The sequence below is a fragment of the Onychomys torridus genome, chromosome 1 (genome assembly GCF_903995425.1).
Source record: "Onychomys torridus chromosome 1, mOncTor1.1, whole genome shotgun sequence".
In the NCBI taxonomy this organism is placed as follows: domain Eukaryota; kingdom Metazoa; phylum Chordata; class Mammalia; order Rodentia; family Cricetidae; genus Onychomys; species Onychomys torridus.
In genome coordinates this window covers 177909030-177927947 of record NC_050443.1, presented here as the reverse complement: position 1 = coordinate 177927947, position 18918 = coordinate 177909030, and the positions used below count along the sequence as shown (strand labels likewise).

Here is an 18918-nt window from a genome sequence, read left to right as displayed (position 1 = left end):
GAGAACTTCAGGTGGGGATGCTACTCTGGCTTTGTGCCTTAAAATATGACCTAAGGCAAGCTATCATTTCCCAGAAATGAAATATGTCATATTTTACTATTAAAGTGAAGCAGGGGGAAAAAAAGAGCACTCTATTATAATAATGGTTTTTGTTTAAAAAAAATTTAAATGTCAAATCCCCAAAGGAATAATACATATCTGATACTATTATTGGAACTGTAATACCAGTAATCGTATGAGGTACTTACATTTAGTATTGTTCATACAGTAAAGGGATTTTCATGTAAATCTTTCTGTAGAATTACAGTGTCAGAGGAAAATGAGGAGCAGCCCCACGCATTATTCATGCAATCAATGCACATTCATTGGGAAGGAGTGTGTGTCAGTCATGAGTCTAAATCCTGGGGATTTAGACGTGAGGTCTAGAATAGTCCCTTGCCTTCAATGAGCTCACAGTCCAGTCAAGGAAACAGAGCACCTAACTATGAAACAGTAGTCACCACAGACATTATAGAGATTCCAGGACGGCTGTGGATGGCATGGCATGGAACTAACTATTAGTTCAAACAAGGAGTCTGGCCTGTCCAGCTAAGCTGAACCTCAAAACATGATATGGAATATTTCAGGGGCAAATGGAAGAGAACAAGCCAGAAAATCACAGTACACATGGAAGGAGCAGATACACAAAAGCACCGCCCATTTGGTGAGTGTTTGTGTGGTGGCAGAGGTTAGCCTGTCAGGCTGTCTAGTGTCACACGATGAAGTACTGTGAAGGAAGGAAACACTTAAATGACCTTTGAGCAGTGCACTTTTAGGGAAAATATATTTTACATTATATTCTATAGGACAAAAGCAGTGAGAGCGAGAGGCAAAATGCCACCAGACAGAATTCACTGAGACTCATCTGTTAACTTATGAAAATACACTTACATCAAGAAACACAAGAAGATTGCTTGCTTCACATATTCATGGGTGGATTGAACCTAATTTTGTAGCATTAAAACCAATTTTCCACTGAGAAAACATGTCACAGAGGATTGCATGAACCTTTATAATGATTAATATTTGATATTTCAATGTCACCTTTCATCCTGAGATGTCCCGTGCACATGGGAACAGATAAGCTCCAAGGAAACAGTGTTACTAGAATGTGTCACAGCACTTCCTATTTCCGTATTCTAAAGGCTTTCTGGCCATGCATTTCTCTCACCTTTAATGTTAGTATGGAGTAATGCAGTGGTTTTCCCCATTGGGTCCTGCTGTGGGAAGTCTTCAGCTAAAATATGAACGACATCTTTTTCTCTACAGTTCTTGTAGAATGAAATTTGACATGTCCCTTCCTCTTCTTTGCTTCTTTACCTCTGCCCTCATCCTGCATTGAGAACATACCAGGAACTGGCTGTGTCTTTGGAGAGTTCTCCTCCTCCACCTCCACCACCACCACCTCCACCACCACCACCACCACCACCACCACCACCACCACCACCACCACCACCACCATCACCCTCACAACTCTGTGCCACTACTTAGAAAGCACTCAGTGGATGCCTATGCCGATCTGTTGTTCTATACAGAACCCATATCTACTAATTTGACAGCAACATTAGTAGGTCGTGCTGCCTACTAGATCCTTCTGTGATTATGGAAGTATTTTGTGTTATCAGATACAGTAACCACTGCCACGTATGGCCATTGATTAGTGCTACTGAGAACTAACCACACGTATCTTTTTTTGTTTTTGTTTGTTTGCTTGCTTTTTTTGAGACAGGGTTTCTCTGTGTTGCTTTGCACCTTTCCTGGAACTCACTCTGTAGCCCAGGCTGGCCTGGAACTCACAGAAATCCGCCTGGCTCTGCCTCCGCAGTGCTGGGATTAAAGGCGTGCGCCACCACTGCCTGGCATAACCACATGTATCTTACGTTTCATTTTAGTTAAATTCATGGCACTAATACTGAGACTAGTGTTAGTGCTGGTCAGCATAGTTGTAGTAACTAGTGGTATTTATTGTTGTTATTATTATTAATTATTTTGCAGAAAGAGCTGGAGGGATGGTTTAGCATGTAAGAGTACTTGCTGCTCTTGCAGAGGACCTGAGACGGATTCCCAGCATCCATGCTGAGGCTTACAACAACCTGTAACTTTCCAGCTCTGGGAGATCTAATGCCCTCTTCTGGCCTTCATGGGTGGGAACACACACAATAAAAATAAAATTAGTAATCCTCCCAAAACCAAACCAAACCCCAAAAGATCAATTTATCATGTCAATATTTATCGTTTATCAAAGGCTAGAGTAAGGAAGGGGTGAAATATTTTGAAGCTGTAGCTACTTCCGAAGGAGTCCTACATCCTACTTCTGGAGACCTTTTAGACTGGCTTTCTTCCTTTCTGTTAAAAGCAGAATTTTAAAACTTCTGTAGAATAAGTAGAATAACCAAGTGCTTTCCAAACACTCTTTGTTTGGAAAGACATGGTTGATGTCTTAAATGTTCTTCAACCATCAAAGACAAGCACTGACTAGACAGAGAGACACATTCTCTTTCGCTTATGAAGTAGGCCAAGGGAAAAGGACATTACATTTTCAGTGTCCATGGGAGTCTTCAGATACGTCTTCCCATTAAAAATCCACCTCCCTGGCATTTTTGCCTTCGTGTGAAAATAGGGAAATAAGCTTCTGCAAGCAGAGACACTGATTGGAAGACTCACTCACATCTCCCAACAGTAGTCTGCACTGCAAACTTCTGGCTATCGATAGAGAAAAAACTGAAGTAGCCCTTGGATTGAACCATCTGTCGCGAAAATGTGACATATGCTTTCTTTGTTTATTCAACTACCAAGTGTAAACTGATACATTGAATTGGAAATCTGTGTCTGGTGTGGCTGACTGTGATGCTGGAGGAGGGATTCCTGGTGAAGGCACCAGCCACTTCATACCTGCCTCTGAGGAACACGCGCAAAGCAAAGGAGGAGCTAGGACCCGTGGGATGTCCCCTGGGTTTCCGTAGCTCACTAAGGCGCAGACACCCTTTGAGGACTCCAAACAATGCACAGTGCCACACTAGCAGCCACCACAGCTGAAGGGCACGCCTGGCTGGTGTGTTCTTGAATGGAGAGCGACCCATCCCTCCTCCTCTTTTCCCTGCCCTTACAACCCGGCCTCAAACTTAAACTAAAGCCCGTGCCCTTTTCAATTAACCCCCTGGATCAAAAAGAGCATTTCTTTTCTGTCCTTCTTGGCGGCCCATTGTCTGTGGTGATGGGTTTGCAGATTTGACAGCTGGGCTCATAGATTTGATTCAAACTCGATTTTCCTGAGAGATGAACTTGGACACAGAAAAGATCTCCAATACAAGCCTGGAGCTGGTCACCCACCACTGCGGACTGTACTGAGGACAGACCTCTGGAACCCTAAGGGACAGCAAATGTCACTTCAGCAGCATTGCTGGGGCGACTCTTGAAGTTGGGGTTGGGGGACTACGGATGTGTTCTGCTGATATAATTTTTTTGTTTGTTTTTTATTTACTCTTGGAACAGTCAAGATGGAGGTCACCTTATAAATTACCTAAAGCTGGGTCTGACCAGACTTCAGTGCAGTGGGGCTGGGTACTTTGCTTTGTCTCGCTGTCAGAGCTGGGAGAGAGGTGTGTAGGCTCACACAGGCATGGCTCTATGGGTGGGTACATCCCAAGATCGCTGCTCAGGGCTTAGGTCTGAGTGAGTCTGTAGCGTGCCAAGTCTTGAGTCACAACCGCCAATGACGTGGAGAAGGAAAAAAAAACCAACTTTGTGTTCTAAAGGGTCCGGATGGATTGCTGTTTTGCACTAAAGAAAGAGTCCTTGTGCACTGAAAGGTGGGGATGTGCAGTCTCGGCCGCTGCTGCGGGTCCTAAGCCTGCCTGCCTGTTGGCTTTGGGTCCCACCGCCAGTCAGTCTGTAAGTCTACTGTGGCGGACAGTGGAGCTCTCGCACTTCAAGGAGGAGCTGGCTCTGCGCTGCCCGGCGACCGGAGCAGAAGCAGGCTGAGGGTCCTTTGGCCAAAACCAATCTGGGCACACAACCCTCCCACCGCTTCCAATAACCGCTGACATCCCTAACGGGCATTGAGCCTGAGCAGGGCGCGCCGGGGGCGGGGAGGGGGGGCGGAGGCGCCTGCTCGGAAATCGTCCTGGCCAACTCTGTCCTCCGAGCTGTAGCAGATTATGGCATCTTTTTTCCCTCTAGCGCGAGAAAGTGAGCCCGGAAAAGGAAAGAGGGGGCGGGTCGCCCCCAAAGAATAAATAAACACTAGCTACTCGCCGCAGCTGGACGCGGGTCAGTTCAGTCCAGGTTGGTGGCATTTAGAGTTTTCTTATTCCACTTGAGAACCCATCGCTACCTCCCCTTCAGCCACCCCTTTCCATTTTGCTGGCATCCTTCAACTTTGGGGCCAGGGGGGCGCTAGTGGTGCGGGGCTGCACCTGCTGGGGCGTGCAGATGCTGCGGGCTAGCTCGCTCTCCCAGGGCAGTGGTGTGGATGCGCAGGAGTTCGGGCGCTGGGCAAGTGCGCGTGAAGGCACCGACGTCTGGGAAGGAGCCCAGGATGCGTGGCGGGTAGGGGTAGGGGCGCAGAACCCAGGTTTCCGCTTCAGGCGGGATGTCCGTTTCTTCTTGCGGGACTGCTTGGGAAAAGAGGCTAGCGGTGGGGGTGTCGGCGACAGAGGAGGCGATTGGTGGCCGGGATGCAGAGGGCCCGAGGCAGAGAAGCTAGGACGCTTACAATCGGGCCAGCGGGTGGTCGTGCGGGAGCCAGGGACGTCGGCCAACTTCCCCGGAGCAGGGTCTCGGTCCAGCCGGGGCTGGCTACCGAGCCTTCGCCGCCGAGGCTCTGACTCCGGGCAGCGCCAGCTTGCTTCCGGCGCTTGCTCGGAAAGTAATGCTTATTTATTTGCTTGCGTTCAGCTTCTTGGGTTGTGCGGGATAGCCTCCGGCTTTGGACCTTGGGAGCCCTAGCAGACCTCTCCAGCCCCAAACCGCGCGCGTTCCGGAGCCTCCTCATGCCCGGAATAGATGCAGTCCAACCACCCCCGCTCTCGGACCCGAGTGGGGGTTGCGTTGAGAAGTCCCTCAAGGCGGGAGCGGGGGAGGGGAGAGGTGGGAGCGGGAGGCTTCCGCACTCCGGGCTCTCATTTCAAAGCGCTCTCTCCCTTCCAGGTTTGGTCGGAACTGAACCCTTAAAAGCGGGTCCGCCTCCCGCCCTCGCGCCCGCCCGCCTGGGGCTGAGTCGCTAGCTGCGGTGGGCGGCAGAGCGACCGGGAGTTTCCTCTCACGCTGGATGGAGCTGAACTTTGAGTGGCCAGAAGAGAGCGGTCGCCCAGGAATCGCTGCACGCTGAGCTCTCCCAGCGAGACCCAGCGGCGGCTTTGGATTTGGGGGGGCGGGGACCAGCTGCGCGCCGGCACCATGTTTCTGGCCACTCTGTACTTCGCGCTGCCACTCCTGGGTAAGTCGAGGCCGCCTCTGGCTTTTCCACCCACAGTCTTTCAAAAGAGGTCCCTTGCAGAGGCCACTCCAGAACTGCGGCGTGGGTGCTTTGGATGGGGGTGGAAGAAGTTTCCCTGGGTGGGTGAAGAGGTTCGAGGGTCCCTGAGCTTGGGGAGCGGTAGCAGCGCAATTCTGCGCGGTTGGTTTTATTTTGCTTTGTTAAAACAAAATAATCCAGCCCGATGGGGATTTGAGGGGTCCTAGACCTTTACCCTGGGGCGTACCTAGGTTCCCTTGGAAGTCTCAAAGAGCTCGCTGAGGCGCTCCGGCAGGTGGAGTGTGGTCGAAAAACACTGGGGTGGGGGGAGAGCAAACTTGGAATGGAAAACTTTTCTGGGAATAACGGCTCAGCGCACCCACGGGGCAGACTGCCACTCACCTGCCTCTCACCCAGCTCGCCAAGGGTGCCAAGCTTTCCAGCGGAGGGCCCTTGGGCTTGGGCGGACTGGCTAGCCGAGAGACTGCAGCCCCAGGTGCCCTGGGAAGACGGGCAGCCAGCGGTTCAGGACTGCTTCTGCTTTGGGGTGCTGGGGCCGTGCAGGATCCTCAGCAAATCTTGCAAAGGCGGCCAGCAGAAGCTGTTACTACCTTCCTTGGTGGGCCAGGGACCAGCTTCCTATCTAGTCTGCCTCTCACAAGGAGCTATCATGCTCTAGGGTGTGCGCCCCCTCTCTCGCCCCTTCTGGGACCCAGAATCAGGGTCCCCGTCAGTCTGTTGCACTCAAGGCGTCTTACATTCACCTTGTAGATTTGCTGCTGTCTGCCGAGGTGAGTGGTGGGGACCGCTTGGACTGCGTGAAAGCCAGTGATCAGTGCCTGAAGGAACAGAGCTGCAGCACCAAGTACCGCACTCTGAGGCAGTGTGTGGCAGGCAAGGAAACCAACTTCAGCCTGGCATCTGGTCTCGAGGCCAAGGATGAGTGCCGCAACGCCATGGAGGCCCTGAAGCAAAAGTCTCTCTACAACTGCCGCTGCAAGCGGGGCATGAAGAAAGAGAAGAATTGTCTGCGCATCTACTGGAGCATGTATCAGAGCTTGCAGGGTATGCATCAACCGCTCCCACCAGCATGCCGGGGTTCCTCGGAAATCAGGAGGCAACCTCAATCCAGTCGGTCTTGGGGTTAAGCCGGCTGATCTCATCTTCCACTGTCTTCTCCCAGCTGCGGAATGAGGACCTTTCATTGGCCTCTAGGGACAGCGGCAGCTGGTGTTTGTTGCAGCTGAGCAGTATTGCTGGAAGATCCACGAGGGGGTGGGGGCACCCCTGGGATCCCATTGACCTTTCTGAAACCCAGTCAGAACATCAGAGTGGGGACCCCTTAAATGCTACCTAAGGAACCCACTTCTCTGCCAGCCTGGAGCTTTCACTGGTTTTAGAGAGTAAAGATGCAAAGGCTTGCCTGCATCTTGCCTGGAGTTTTCCTTCTTTATTCCCCTACGACATGAGATAAAGAAGTATTGCAGGGCCGGAGAACTCTGTTCTGTCTTCACCCCTGCACACCGGTTCAAATATACATGTGTGAGAAACCATTTGTCATCTGAGATTAGTTGAGTTTTGAACCAGCTGCTGAGGTTTAACCATGGTTAGCACACAAGGAGCAGTCACAACTGCCCATTCCAATGGGACTTAGGGAGTCTGTAAATGCACCACATGGATCCCATACCTTCGTTCTTTACTGAGACTCGCTGAACATTTGTAATACATAAGCTTGAACTGTCAGCTGCCACTTCTAAAATCTACTCATGAAAACCTGCTTTTAGGGATGATATTACAAACAGCCAGTGTTCCTGCTTGCAGGTCATATGCCTTGGTTTGGGGGAGCTAACAGATACAGGGGCCTCTCCTGGGTCACCTTTCTTCCATTGGTTCCTGGAGGCAAGCAAAGTTTGTGACGTCACTGGTTCTTTCCTCTCAGATTTCGATTCCTTTGCAGAGTTCGAGACTTTCCTGGCAAGCTCAGGCTGGGTTGTGCTCCAGTATTTTCAAGGCACTCTGGGGAGAGCAAGGACAGCAAAGGCAGAGGAATGAAAAGGAAACAATCATGTCCCCAAACATGCATGTGAAATCTTTGAGAGTTCCAGCATTTTCTAGTTACACAGTCATAACATGATTAGGGGGTCCAACTGAGCAGTGAAGCACTATTTGAAATATGCCTGTTTTCCAGAGCTGAGCCTAATCTTCCTGTCATTTCTAGGAAATGATCTACTGGAAGATTCCCCGTATGAGCCAGTTAACAGCAGGTTGTCAGATATATTCCGGGCAGTCCCGTTCATATCAGGTAAGCTGATTTATACTTCACTGCAATTCCTTTGCCAGCTTGGATCTGCTGGCTTGCCTTGTCCTGTGTTCTCACATACTATATCAGACGGCAGAGTGTTTCTGGGAAGTCAGAGGTAGAGTGATAATGAACAGGCGGAATGCCTGGCAATGCACATGCGAGGGAAAAGTAGTTCTCAGTGAAGTAAGTGATGTGGTGTGGTGGTTTGGAAGAGTCTGGAGGGAGGTGACTGAATGGATTTTAAAAAAACAAACAAACAATAAAATACGATTGGCCAACTCTTAGCAAAGGGAATGCTACTTGTGTCCATAGGTGGCAATCCTAGTCTTGCTAATGCATACCTCACACAGTGCCTTTGTGGGATGGGATTTGCTCTCCGGTTGCCATTGTCTTCAGGAAACAGTGGAGATGACCTCAAACTATTGAGGGAATGTGGGTAGACTAACTTGACTGCCTGTGATTTAAAAGTTGATGTTCTTCTATTTGTTCTCATCCTCCTCTTTCTTATTTGTCCTGATCAAGTGCGTGCCCTTCTGAGAGATCACACCTCTGCCCCAACGGCCTTTAAAATTTAGTCTTGTTACTTACTCTTGGCTTATTTGGACTTTTCTTTGCAGTTCTGAATTTGGTTTGGAAGCGAGATGAAGTTTGAGAACTAAGGGTTTTGAGTTTTTGTTTTTTCATAACATCTGCATTCAGACAGCCCACATATAATAGGGAAGGCAGTAATTTCTCTTAATGAAATACAGATTCCAGACTGTGCTGTCTTTATTTATTTGCAGTTAAGACATTTCTCAAGTACATATAACCACACAAATTACACGAGTCTTGGCAGTTAAACACGGTGGTTAGTGTTGAATCTGATTCTGTGAGATGATGGCTTGTTGATGAGAATCTTCTGGTATTTTAGATGCCTTAGGCTTTTATGCAAAAAGGCACAGAACCAAGGGAGTATGTACGTATTGATACTGTGTGTGTTGTATGTGCACTCATTGGCCAAATAGCCACTGGTCAACTACTGTGTTCTCCATATTGTGGTTTTGGCAGTGAGCCAGCCGTCATCCTGGTCCTTGTGAATCTTAGAGGCAGCTGCTGACATTTACTGAGGCCTTACTGTATGCCAAGCATTGTGTCTGGAGCTTCTCATCACTGACTCACACCATCATGTGCATTTCAGGCGTTGTTTCTAGTCTATAGATGAGAAGATTGAGGCACGGGGATGGTGGGAAACTAGCATGTGATCTCAAAGTTCATAAGTGTAAGAATTCAAAGCCAGGTTTGTTTGATTGTAAGTTGTTATGAATCCTAAATGGTCTTATAGTAAAAACCCATTGCCTAATATTGGAGTAAATCCTGAAAGATCAGAGAGACAAAGGAACAAGCCACTGCCATATCTTGCTCTAGGACTCCTCAGCCTGAAAAGCCTCTAGTTCCTGTCTCCTCACACCTTATATACCTTTCTCCACCCAGCCATCACTTCCTGGGATTAGAGGCGTGTGTGCTTCCTAAGGAAAGTCATGAGATCTCAAGTGCTGGGATTAAAGGTGTGTGCCACCATGCCTGACTCCGTTTCTCTCCTATACTGAGTCAATCTCATGTAGTCCAGGGTGGCTTTAAATTTACAGAGATCCAAACGGATCTCTGCCTCACTAGTGCTAGGATTAAAAGTGTGTACCACCACTGCTTGACCTGTATGTTTAATCTAGTGGCTTGTTCTGTCATCTGATCTTCAGGTAGATTTTATTAGGGTACACAGTATATAAGCACAGTAGGGTGTTTTTGTTTTTCATCTACCTGTTGTTGGCACAGACTGGCATCCTTAATGTGGAAGTTAGAATCTCAGGTTGCATCCAAACTATTGAATCATAATTTGGCTTTTAGAAAGATCCACCTGGATAGGTCTTTCATGGATGCATGAAGCTTGAGATGCACTTCTTCTATACATGATTTTTCCCTTTGGTCTTTTGGTTTAGAGGAAAACTCTCTCTGTGCCTTTATCCCTCCTCCCACTCATGTGTGTGTGTGTGTGTGTGTGTGTGTGTGTGTGTGTGTGTGTGTGTGTTTGGAGTAAGATATGAGACTATAAATTTGTTTCTGGACCTTCGTGTTCTCTTGAATTTTCTGGTAATTTGCACTCTAAATCTTGACTGTTTCTCTCTGCCCTGCAAGGACAGTGTCTTAAGCAGTGAGAGAGAGAGAGAGATGCATGGACAGTGTTGTGAAGGGGATAAGATGGGGTGTAATGGATAGGGTACTGGGAGCCTGACTTCTACACCTCCTACCTGCTGCTTGCCATGAGAGCATCTCTTCTCACCGATGGCCATTTTGATTTTAATTTCACAATTGCAGTGAGCTATGAATGGGGCCTTGCACAGGTTCCTGTCTGATGCCATGTCACTCATCTCTCCTTGGTGTAATGAAGCAGTTGGAGTAAGTGACCTCCAGTTCTCCAGTCTGCAATACTGAAGGAAGACTGAGATCACCCCAGAATCTCTCCCCCTACTCCCGTGCTCCTGTACCACCTCTGGCAGCAAGGGCATTCCTGAATATCACCAACTTGTCTAAATGTCCTTACTGAGTATCAGAAAAATCTTCTGTATTGATCACGTTTCTCTTATTCATTTACTAGATAAACAAACTCAGTCCTATCTGTTTTCACAGCAAACAGGATCCCGAGTGTGAGATCCATCCTGTTGAGTACCTAAAAGTCATAATGAATTAAACAGAGGCAGGAAGGCTTTTTTTAGAGCTTGCATTTGGTATCTCGAGGGTATTGGACTTAGGTTCTAGCCCCAAAGAGCTTTGACCTTTGACAGTGACTGTGTTCCTTAAGTGGATGTAGTAAAGCCAAATGGAGCCTTGAGGGGTTTGGAGTCATTGAATATGGCACATTAGCCAGTATGGCCTCTGTCAGACAGAGGCTGGAAAAGCAGAATGATAAATGTAGCTTTTCACAGTTGGAGTCTGAGTTTGTAGAGTATGTTCTGTGCATGTCTCTGAGGCAGCCAGGACAGCAGGGTCTCTGAGCCCTACCGATGAAGGCAATCATCAGGGATCTGGCCTGGTGTGAAGAGTGTGTTTATCCACATAGAAGTGTCAGCTGAATCTTCCCACAGACTAAGCCACATTTTGAAAGTCTTGGAGTGAAGATTGCTCAGTGAGTTAAGTGTTTGCTGAATGAGTATGAAGAACTGTGTGGGTCCTCAGCACCCCCACAAAAGCTGGAGCCAGTGATGTATATCTGTAACCTCAATGTTGAGGAAGGGAAAGCTGAGACAGGCAGATCCAGAGAACTCTGGCCAGCCACCAAGCTTCAGGCTCAGTGAGAGACTCTATATAAAAAAAAATAAATAAAGTGGAGAGAGTTATGGGAAGATGCCCAGCAGGGATCTCTGGCCTCTACACACACAGATATGGCTGAATTCCTCTGTACACACAGAAGCATGGTTGGCCCCCTCAAAGATGTGTTTGTTTACATTTTCTTTGGAGTCTTCAAACCCAAGCTGTCTTGCTAACTGGATAAAAGGCCTTGTGGAGTTATTAAATGTGGCCTGGCAGGAACAAGGAAGAGAAGAACAACAATAAGATAAAATCTTAAACTGTTTTCTCTTCTGAAGCCTGAGCTGTGGAAGGGAATTGGAGCTGCTGAGTTAGGCCAGTATTTTAGTGGACTGTTGGCAGGCCTACACGTGTGAAAATTTGATTTTGAAAGTCTCTGGTCTCTGAGGGACTTGAGGAGACATGTTGACTGTGGACTCTACCAGTGTGGTTTCCAAAGGTGTGGGGCCTAAATTACACAAAGAAGAAAATGAGCCAGTGTGGCAAAATGTTGGCATAGATGGGAAGACATGAAGAGTCTCCTGGGAGCCCAGAGGTCAGAGCTGTGTGTGCACATGGAGGTCCAGACATTAGATTTCATCATGTAGTACTCCACATGCCCTTCTCTCTGGACACTAGACTCCATCATACAGTACTCCACCCGCCCTTCTCTCTGGACACTAGACTCTATCATACAGTACTCCACCCGCCCTTCTCTCTTGGCCGCAGCCCTCTGCCAGTTAACTTCTGATCTACTTCCTGTTTTCTCCACAAGGGTTCAGTCAACTGCAGTACCTAGAAATGGACATTAAAGGATGGTGAACCTGCTGGCATTTCTTTCTTTTGACTCTCCAGAAAAGGAGAACTATGCATGGAGAAAATTTGAAAGTTCAGTGGGTGCCAAGAGAAGCCTGAGAGTGGAGACTCTGAGGGAGGCATAAAGCTCCTCTGGGCAGAAAACGTCAAAGAAGCTGCAAGGGTTTTTGTGTTCATCAGGAGTTTGCACTTTAGAAATAGTCACCAGCTGCCGGCTCTCCACACAGAGAATCAGTGTGGACAGCGGAGTGTACAAAAGTCAGGTGGAGAGTTTGTGAGGAAAGAGGTGTGTCAGAACTGGGACTTCCTGCAGATGACTTGGTGAGAGATGACAACCCAGACCGTGTCTGCATTTCCGGAAACACCAGGGCTTTGACTTGAGTGCCTGTGTGATTGGAAATGGCTTAACCCAGGAATGAGATGTGCCCAGGCTGTCTTGAGTCTGGATTTCTGGATAAGATTGTGCATAATTAGCTGTGCTTGCTATTTAATCTTTATATCACTGCTTTTAAAAAACTGTTACAACCTTGGCCCATTGGAGAAGAGTCTTATGACATCATCTGTGGATCACTAGAGTCTCAGTACAGCTTTGCTGTTCTTGCTGTAGGATGGGGGTCCCATGCTGTTCACTCAGTTCTTGATTTAATTTTAAAATATTTTTAAAGTGTTGTATGTCAGTGTCTGTGTTTGCATATGTACACATACATGTGGGCACTCAATAGGCCGGGCAAGGACGTGGGAGCTCTTGGAGTTGGAATTATAGGCAACTATGGGCCACCTGATGTGGGTACTGAGAACAGAAATCTAGTCCTTCATAAGAGCAGTCCATACTCTTAATCTCAGATCCATTTCTCTGCCCTTTGCCCAGCTCTTGAAAACCTTCTCTGATGGTGCCGATGCTGTGTTTTAGAGCCCCAGTGTGGTTGATATATTGTGCACTCTAATAAACTTATCTGGGGGTCAGAGAACAGAACAGCCATAATATTAAACAGAGGTTAGGCAGTGGTAGCACACGCCTTTAATCCTAGCATTCCAGAGGCAGAGATCCATATGGATTTGTGTGAGTTCAAAGCCACACTGGAAACAGCCAGGCATTATTGATGAAATTATTAAGGCCACTCCACGTAGTTAAAAGGGAGGTTTATTTTGTAGGGTAACTTACAAATGAAGGGGTAGGTTGCAGGGTCTGGCAAAGGTATAGCACAGTCCGGCGGTGTTCTCTGGAGAACTCTGCTCGGTCTACCTCCTGCGTCCAGCGTCCCCGAACCAAGAGAGCGACCTCCTCTTGATCCTCGGTCTTCCGCTCCCTCCTCTGCCCTGCCTTGTGGGCGTGATCATTACTGAAGCCTCAATGGGGGTTGGAACTTCCAGGCCAATGCTGGGATGGCTATCCACTACAAGGCATGGTGACTCATGCCTTTAATCCCAGGAAGTAATGGCAGGAAGCAGAAAGGTATATAAGGTGTGAGGACCAGGAACTAGAGCTGGTTAAATTTTTAGGCTTTTGAGTAGCAGTTCAGCTCAGATTCATACTGGATGAGGACTCAGAGGCTTCCAGTCTGAGGAAACAGGATCAGCTGAGGAACTGGCAAGGTGAGGAAGCTGTGGCTTGTTCTGCTCCTCTGATCTTCCAGCGTTCACCCCAGTAACTGGCACTGGGTTTGTTTTTATTAATAAGATCTTTTAAGATCCTGCTACACCCCAGTAGCTCCCTGTTACTGATTCTGGTCTGTGTCCACTCTTAGCAGACCTTGGAGGCCCTTTGTGGCCTCAACTTACCACTCCCTGGAAGCCCCATGCTCTTTCCATTCAAACTCCCTCCATCAAACCCTTCCCTATGTACTTCGTCTATGTTTGCCCTCCTGGGCCTCTGATCTCATGCCTTGTTGCTTCAGAAGTGTCTAGTACTTCATTAAGAGTGTAGTCAGCTTTTTTTCCCTGAAGGTCTTGCTGGAATCCCCCAGACAAGCCCTTCACTTAGGACTCCCTCTTGTTTCCTGCGCTTTTACTTTTACGATAATTGTTAATCACAGCACATTGAGAGGACTTATTTATGTGTCTGTCTTTCCCACTCAAAGTCAGCGACTGCTGCTTATGCTCTGTGTCTACTCAGCACCCAGCACCCTTTCTGATCCAGAGCAGAGATTCTAATGACTGCAGGTGGATTGACAGGGCAGCATCCAGAGAGACCTTGGCCCATCAGTCCTCTGCTTTAACAAACACTCTTGCAGAGACGGTAAGTGAATTGGCCAGGACCACACTGCTTGAGATTTGACAGGGCATTGCTGTGTGGGAGGATAGCTATCTTTTTTTTTTTTTTGAGACATGGTTTCTCTGTGTAGTTTTGGTGCCTGTCCTGGATCTCACTCTGTAGACCAGGCTGGCTCTGCCTCCTGAGTGCTGGGATTAAAGGCGTGTGCCACCACCGCCCAGCCAAGCTATCTTTTTTGCTGCGTGCTCTGGACACACCTTATCCATTCCAGGGACCCCAGGTACCTGGTATATGGGTGAGTCGGAGCCTTCTCTCATACTTCAGCATGTAAAACAGTCTTTCCTGCTGAGCTCTGAATGGGACCATCTAGCTGTATCTGTTACCTCAAACTTAGCATGTCGGAAACTGGATCCCCTCATCCCCCCCCCTTTTCTCCCTGTACTCTTTCTTCCTGAGTCTCTGATCTTATACAGTGGTGTTATTGGATGCCCAGTGTGTTACACAGTAAACTGCTGTCTGCCATCCTCACTTAGTCAGCAGGACTGTCTCCAGGCTCTGAGGAGACAGGAGACAGCCAGTCCTCCTTGGTACTGCCTGCCTCCAGTGAGCTTTGCATCAGCCTTGATACTTGTCAACTTGGGTCTGGTTTCTCTTAGCATCACCTGGCCTCTTCATTGCCAGGTACCTTGATGACCTGATGGCAACACCTGTCTTACTTCACAGACTTTTCATGCTCAGTCTCTGTCCCCCCCACACACACATGCACTCTGTCATAGACAGGGCACAGTGACCATCTAGTCTTATGTCAGTGCTCAGGGTAGCTTCACAGGGCCACTCTTAGTACACATATGTTCTAGAAAAAGGACACATATCCTGGGCTTTTACCCACCCAGGTGACTCCTGGCTCTGCCCAAAGCTTGGCTATAGTATCAGGGGATGATTGCATCTGTGGCATAGGTTCCTGTAGGTTAATGTCGCTTTATGTAAAATTTTTAGCATAGTGGCTTGGACATCTTTGGTCCTCTATAAATCTTCCTCACCTTAAACATATTGGTGAGACTCTTTGCTGGTAGGCTCCCTTCAGACTCTGAGACCAGCTTCTCCTACAGCACATTCCCCAATCAGGGACTGGAATCCCCCAGACAAGCCCTTCACTTAGGACTCCCTCTTGTTTCCTGCGCTTTTACTTTTACGATAATTGTTAATCACAGCACATTGAGAGGACTTATTTATGTGTCTGTCTTTCCCACTCTAAGTCTGAAGAGGGTAGCAATCCCAAACCCTCAGCTGAGCCTGATAAATCTATCTCTACCTCCAAGGCTCTGGAGGACAGCTTTGCTTCTCACTAACCAGGCATGAAGCTTGCAGGGCCTTTCTGTGGGGCTCTGCTCATGCTCAACTTCCTGCTGCTGCTCTTCCTTAGTAGGAGGTGAGTGTGTAGCCATCAGCCGGGAAGCAATCTCTTCCTGTACTTTAGGATTCTTGTGATCAGCTTTCCCTTCTCAGCTTCACTGACTCCCTTTCTCCCACCTCACCCCATAAATCTCCCCAGTGCCCCACAGCAGAAGAATTACTGCTCCCTGCGAAGGGCATGCCTTATACAGGGAAGAGACTTCCGCCTTCGAAGCTCTGCTAGGGAACACTCAAGGTTCACTTTCACAGACCACTACCTTTGGGTCTTAGTCTTCCTTTCCTGCCCCTGAGGCAGCCCGCTTTTATGGCATAACAATGTGGAATTACAAACAGGTTCAAAAAGAAAGGAAAGGAAACCAATCAAAGCAGACATAGTAACAGGAGCCTTTTAGGGTCTTTGAACTTGTAAACAAGTGTGTAAAGACACATACGGCCTTTTATTTTAGTTTCTCAGTACTCGCTCATTACCTGCCTGATGGCTTGGGGAAACTCCGTCTTTCTGTGTCACTGAGCATGTCCTCCAGCAACATGATATTATTTAGATTAAATGTGAACCTTGATAAGTTTTATGAATAAAGCAATAGGACGTTGTGGTCTCTGACTCTTTATGGCAGAGGCATACATGCACTGGTGAAGGCTGGGAAGGTAGAGACAGTCAGATATTTTGCATAGAGTTACTGGAGGTCCTGTTTTAGAAAAGGGCGATAAAACATCAGTGAGTGACAGGTAATTGCATGAGCTGAAGATTGTTACAAGGTGCAAAATTATTTATAGCCAATATGTCTGTCCTCATTCCTTCTCTTTAGTCTCCTGAAGTATTTCTTTCTGTCGCCTTTTCATTTCTCGACTTGAAGCTTGTTCTTTCCAAAGGACACCCCAGACCTTTGTTTTTTGTTGTCTGAGACACAGTGCCAAATTCTCAAGAGAAGGTGTCAAGTGGAGCAGAGAATGCTGCTGGCCAGCTTTAACCCTGACTAGTTGGGGGACTTGGGCTAGTGTCTGCCCTTCCTCAAGGCCACACATGCCTGTGACAGTAGGAAGACAGTGGACTAGGTTGGCTTTGACCGAAGAGTCTGTGCATTGAATCTTATACCTTTATGTGCCCTGTTGTCTTTGTTTCTAAGGTTTTCTTCATACCAAGGAAACTGTTGATCCTGACACACCACATACACACAGGCTGTTTTATATTATTTGTAAATTATACATGTAGAATTTGTAAACTGGTTTGGCTGAATGTATACAAAGAAGGTAGTGGAAAATAAAAGAGAAAGGGAAGGAAGAAGAAGAGAAGAGGAAAAGGAATTCAGAAGAGAGTTTGGTAGGTAAAATCCAAACTGTAGGACTGTATTTAAACAGCTCAAGCCATCACAAGGGCCCTGCTTGTTTGACAGGGATAAACAAAGATGCTCTAGCATGACTTTTAGAGGTCATTCTGGTCCAGCCCTCTTATTTTATTGATAAGAAAACTGAGTGTTCCATAAATTTATGGGACAGTGGAACATAAATTGTCGGGAACAATGATGACAAGGAAAATTAGGTGTGTGCTTGTTTTTAAATTGCTATTCGAAGCTCTCCTGATCCTGGCATTTTCCTGCCTCCTTTCACTTGTCCTTGACCTCTTCAGGCCTCTGATCCATTCTGTCTCTCATGGAGAACCTTGAGTGCTGCAGCCTGGGCTCCAGCTAGAGGGGCGGCTGATCACCATCTCAGAACACAGGTTAATTGATATATCCCTCAGCAGGAGCCAGTGGTTGCACCCTTAGCACATTTTCATCTTCTATCTCTCTTCAGAGTTTCTGTGAGGGGGAACAAGTGAGAAATATTTGTTGCTTTAAGCCCTCCCAGCCTTCAGATTAAAAAAAAGAAAGAAAGAAACTTAATCTTTCATTTGGTATTTTTTGTTAAGGAGGCTAAGCACTTCCTGTAATTTAGAGACTCAACTAGCTGGGTCACTGATGGAAATGAATGAGTAATTTGCATAAGGGGCTAATTTATTATGTCCTGTGGGCATTTCTTTCATCTCTCCTTCCATTCTAATTAACGTTCTAAGGGGGTCTATCACCATATCAGAAATTAGGGGTGAAAGCAGACATTGTTAACCTTTCTGATGATTTCTCGCCTTCTCTGATCTTTTAACCATTTCTCTTCATGTCCAAGATTTCATTTAGGGCTGCAGAGTCCTTGGGGGAGATTTCTAGGAGTGTACTCTTTCAGGATCTTGCATCAAGTGGTGAGAGTCCAGATGGCACAGCACAGGCAGAGGGACTTGAGATGCATAAAGCACAGGGACCTGGGGGTGGGCTGGCTTGCACACAGGCACCTGGAAGCTATAGAGTCATGCACATACTGTGCACTGCATGGAGATTTGGGAACATTTGTATATCTTTCTGCTCTGGGTTGTACACTTACAGTGTGTGCGATTCTGGACATCTATCTCATCAATCATGTTTTTGTTTTTTTTTAAATCTTCCTTGACATGTGCTCAGTTGGTCCTGGCTGGGACAAAGGCAGAGGCAGCTGTGTGTGGCACAGCAGAGGAAGGGAAGGAGAACAAGCAATTTCTTTGAAAATCAATTGTAATTTACTCTTGCTAAATTGGAGAAGGTCCGCCCTGTCCATGCATTAGCATATGACAGACTTTTAATCATTTGGTCAACTGGCCTATTTTTGGTCAATCCATGGTTCCATCTGGGACTCTGCCATCTGAGACCCATGTGCCCTCCAGATTTGCTCCCTATCTAAAGAGGGGTGTGAAAGGAAAGGGTCTCTCTGAGAACACACAGAGAAGTCACTACTGTGTGTCTTTTTACTGAACAGCCTCCACCACACATACTTTGTTTTCGTGCCCTAGCTCACCAGAAGTCATTGTTGTGCCATCTGATTTTTGAGGGGGAAATTTGAGCTCCGAGAGGTTGAGCACTGCTTTAAGAGCCCAACAGCTCACACCTGGGAGAGCTCACATTTTGTTCCCATGACTCTAAAACAGTGTTCTTTCTGCTATTCCTGTTGGCATTTGAAGCACAGGTCTGAATCCCTTATTCCAAAGGAGATATTTAGTTCTTTTTTTCCTCTTCAGTTCCCAGCTTCTCTTCCTCTGTCTTCTACCTTAAGATACTGTTTGACAAAGGGCCTTTAAAGTTGAAATATAAGCCAGTATCTGTTATTTCAATATTTGGCCCTGCGTTCTGATGGGTTCTTAATTGAGACCTGGAATCCAGAACACTCGTGCTATTAAAACCATTCCGGCGGAACTGCAGAAATATTAACCAAAGAAGCAATTTCTGCATTCTGTCTTTTTCCATTTCTGTGTGAGGCGGGAAGGTTCTAAAGTGGAGCAGAATGCCTGGGGCCACTTTTTGTCAT

The 18918-nt window shown here is 47.2% G+C and overlaps 1 protein-coding gene across 4 annotated transcripts in view; it reads left to right on the top strand.

Annotated features, from left to right (window-relative positions):
- The first annotated feature begins 3840 nt into the window (after positions 1-3840).
- The window catches only part of Gfra1 (GDNF family receptor alpha 1), a 234107-nt gene continuing 219029 nt past the window's right edge, over positions 3841-18918 (top strand). For 2 of the 4 annotated variants that reach the window (XM_036173848.1, XM_036173845.1), the window contains exons 1-4: positions 4393-4587; positions 5188-5476; positions 6266-6559; positions 7713-7796. In XM_036173848.1, the coding sequence (XP_036029741.1) occupies positions 5437-5476; positions 6266-6559; positions 7713-7796 (418 nt within the window). In that variant the 5' untranslated portion in view covers positions 4393-4587; positions 5188-5436. Of the gene's footprint in view, positions 3931-4218; positions 4324-4392; positions 4588-4641; positions 4907-5187; positions 5477-6265; positions 6560-7712; positions 7797-18918 lie in introns of those variants that run through there. The other 2 variants (XM_036173846.1, XM_036173847.1) reach the window with 2 other exon arrangements.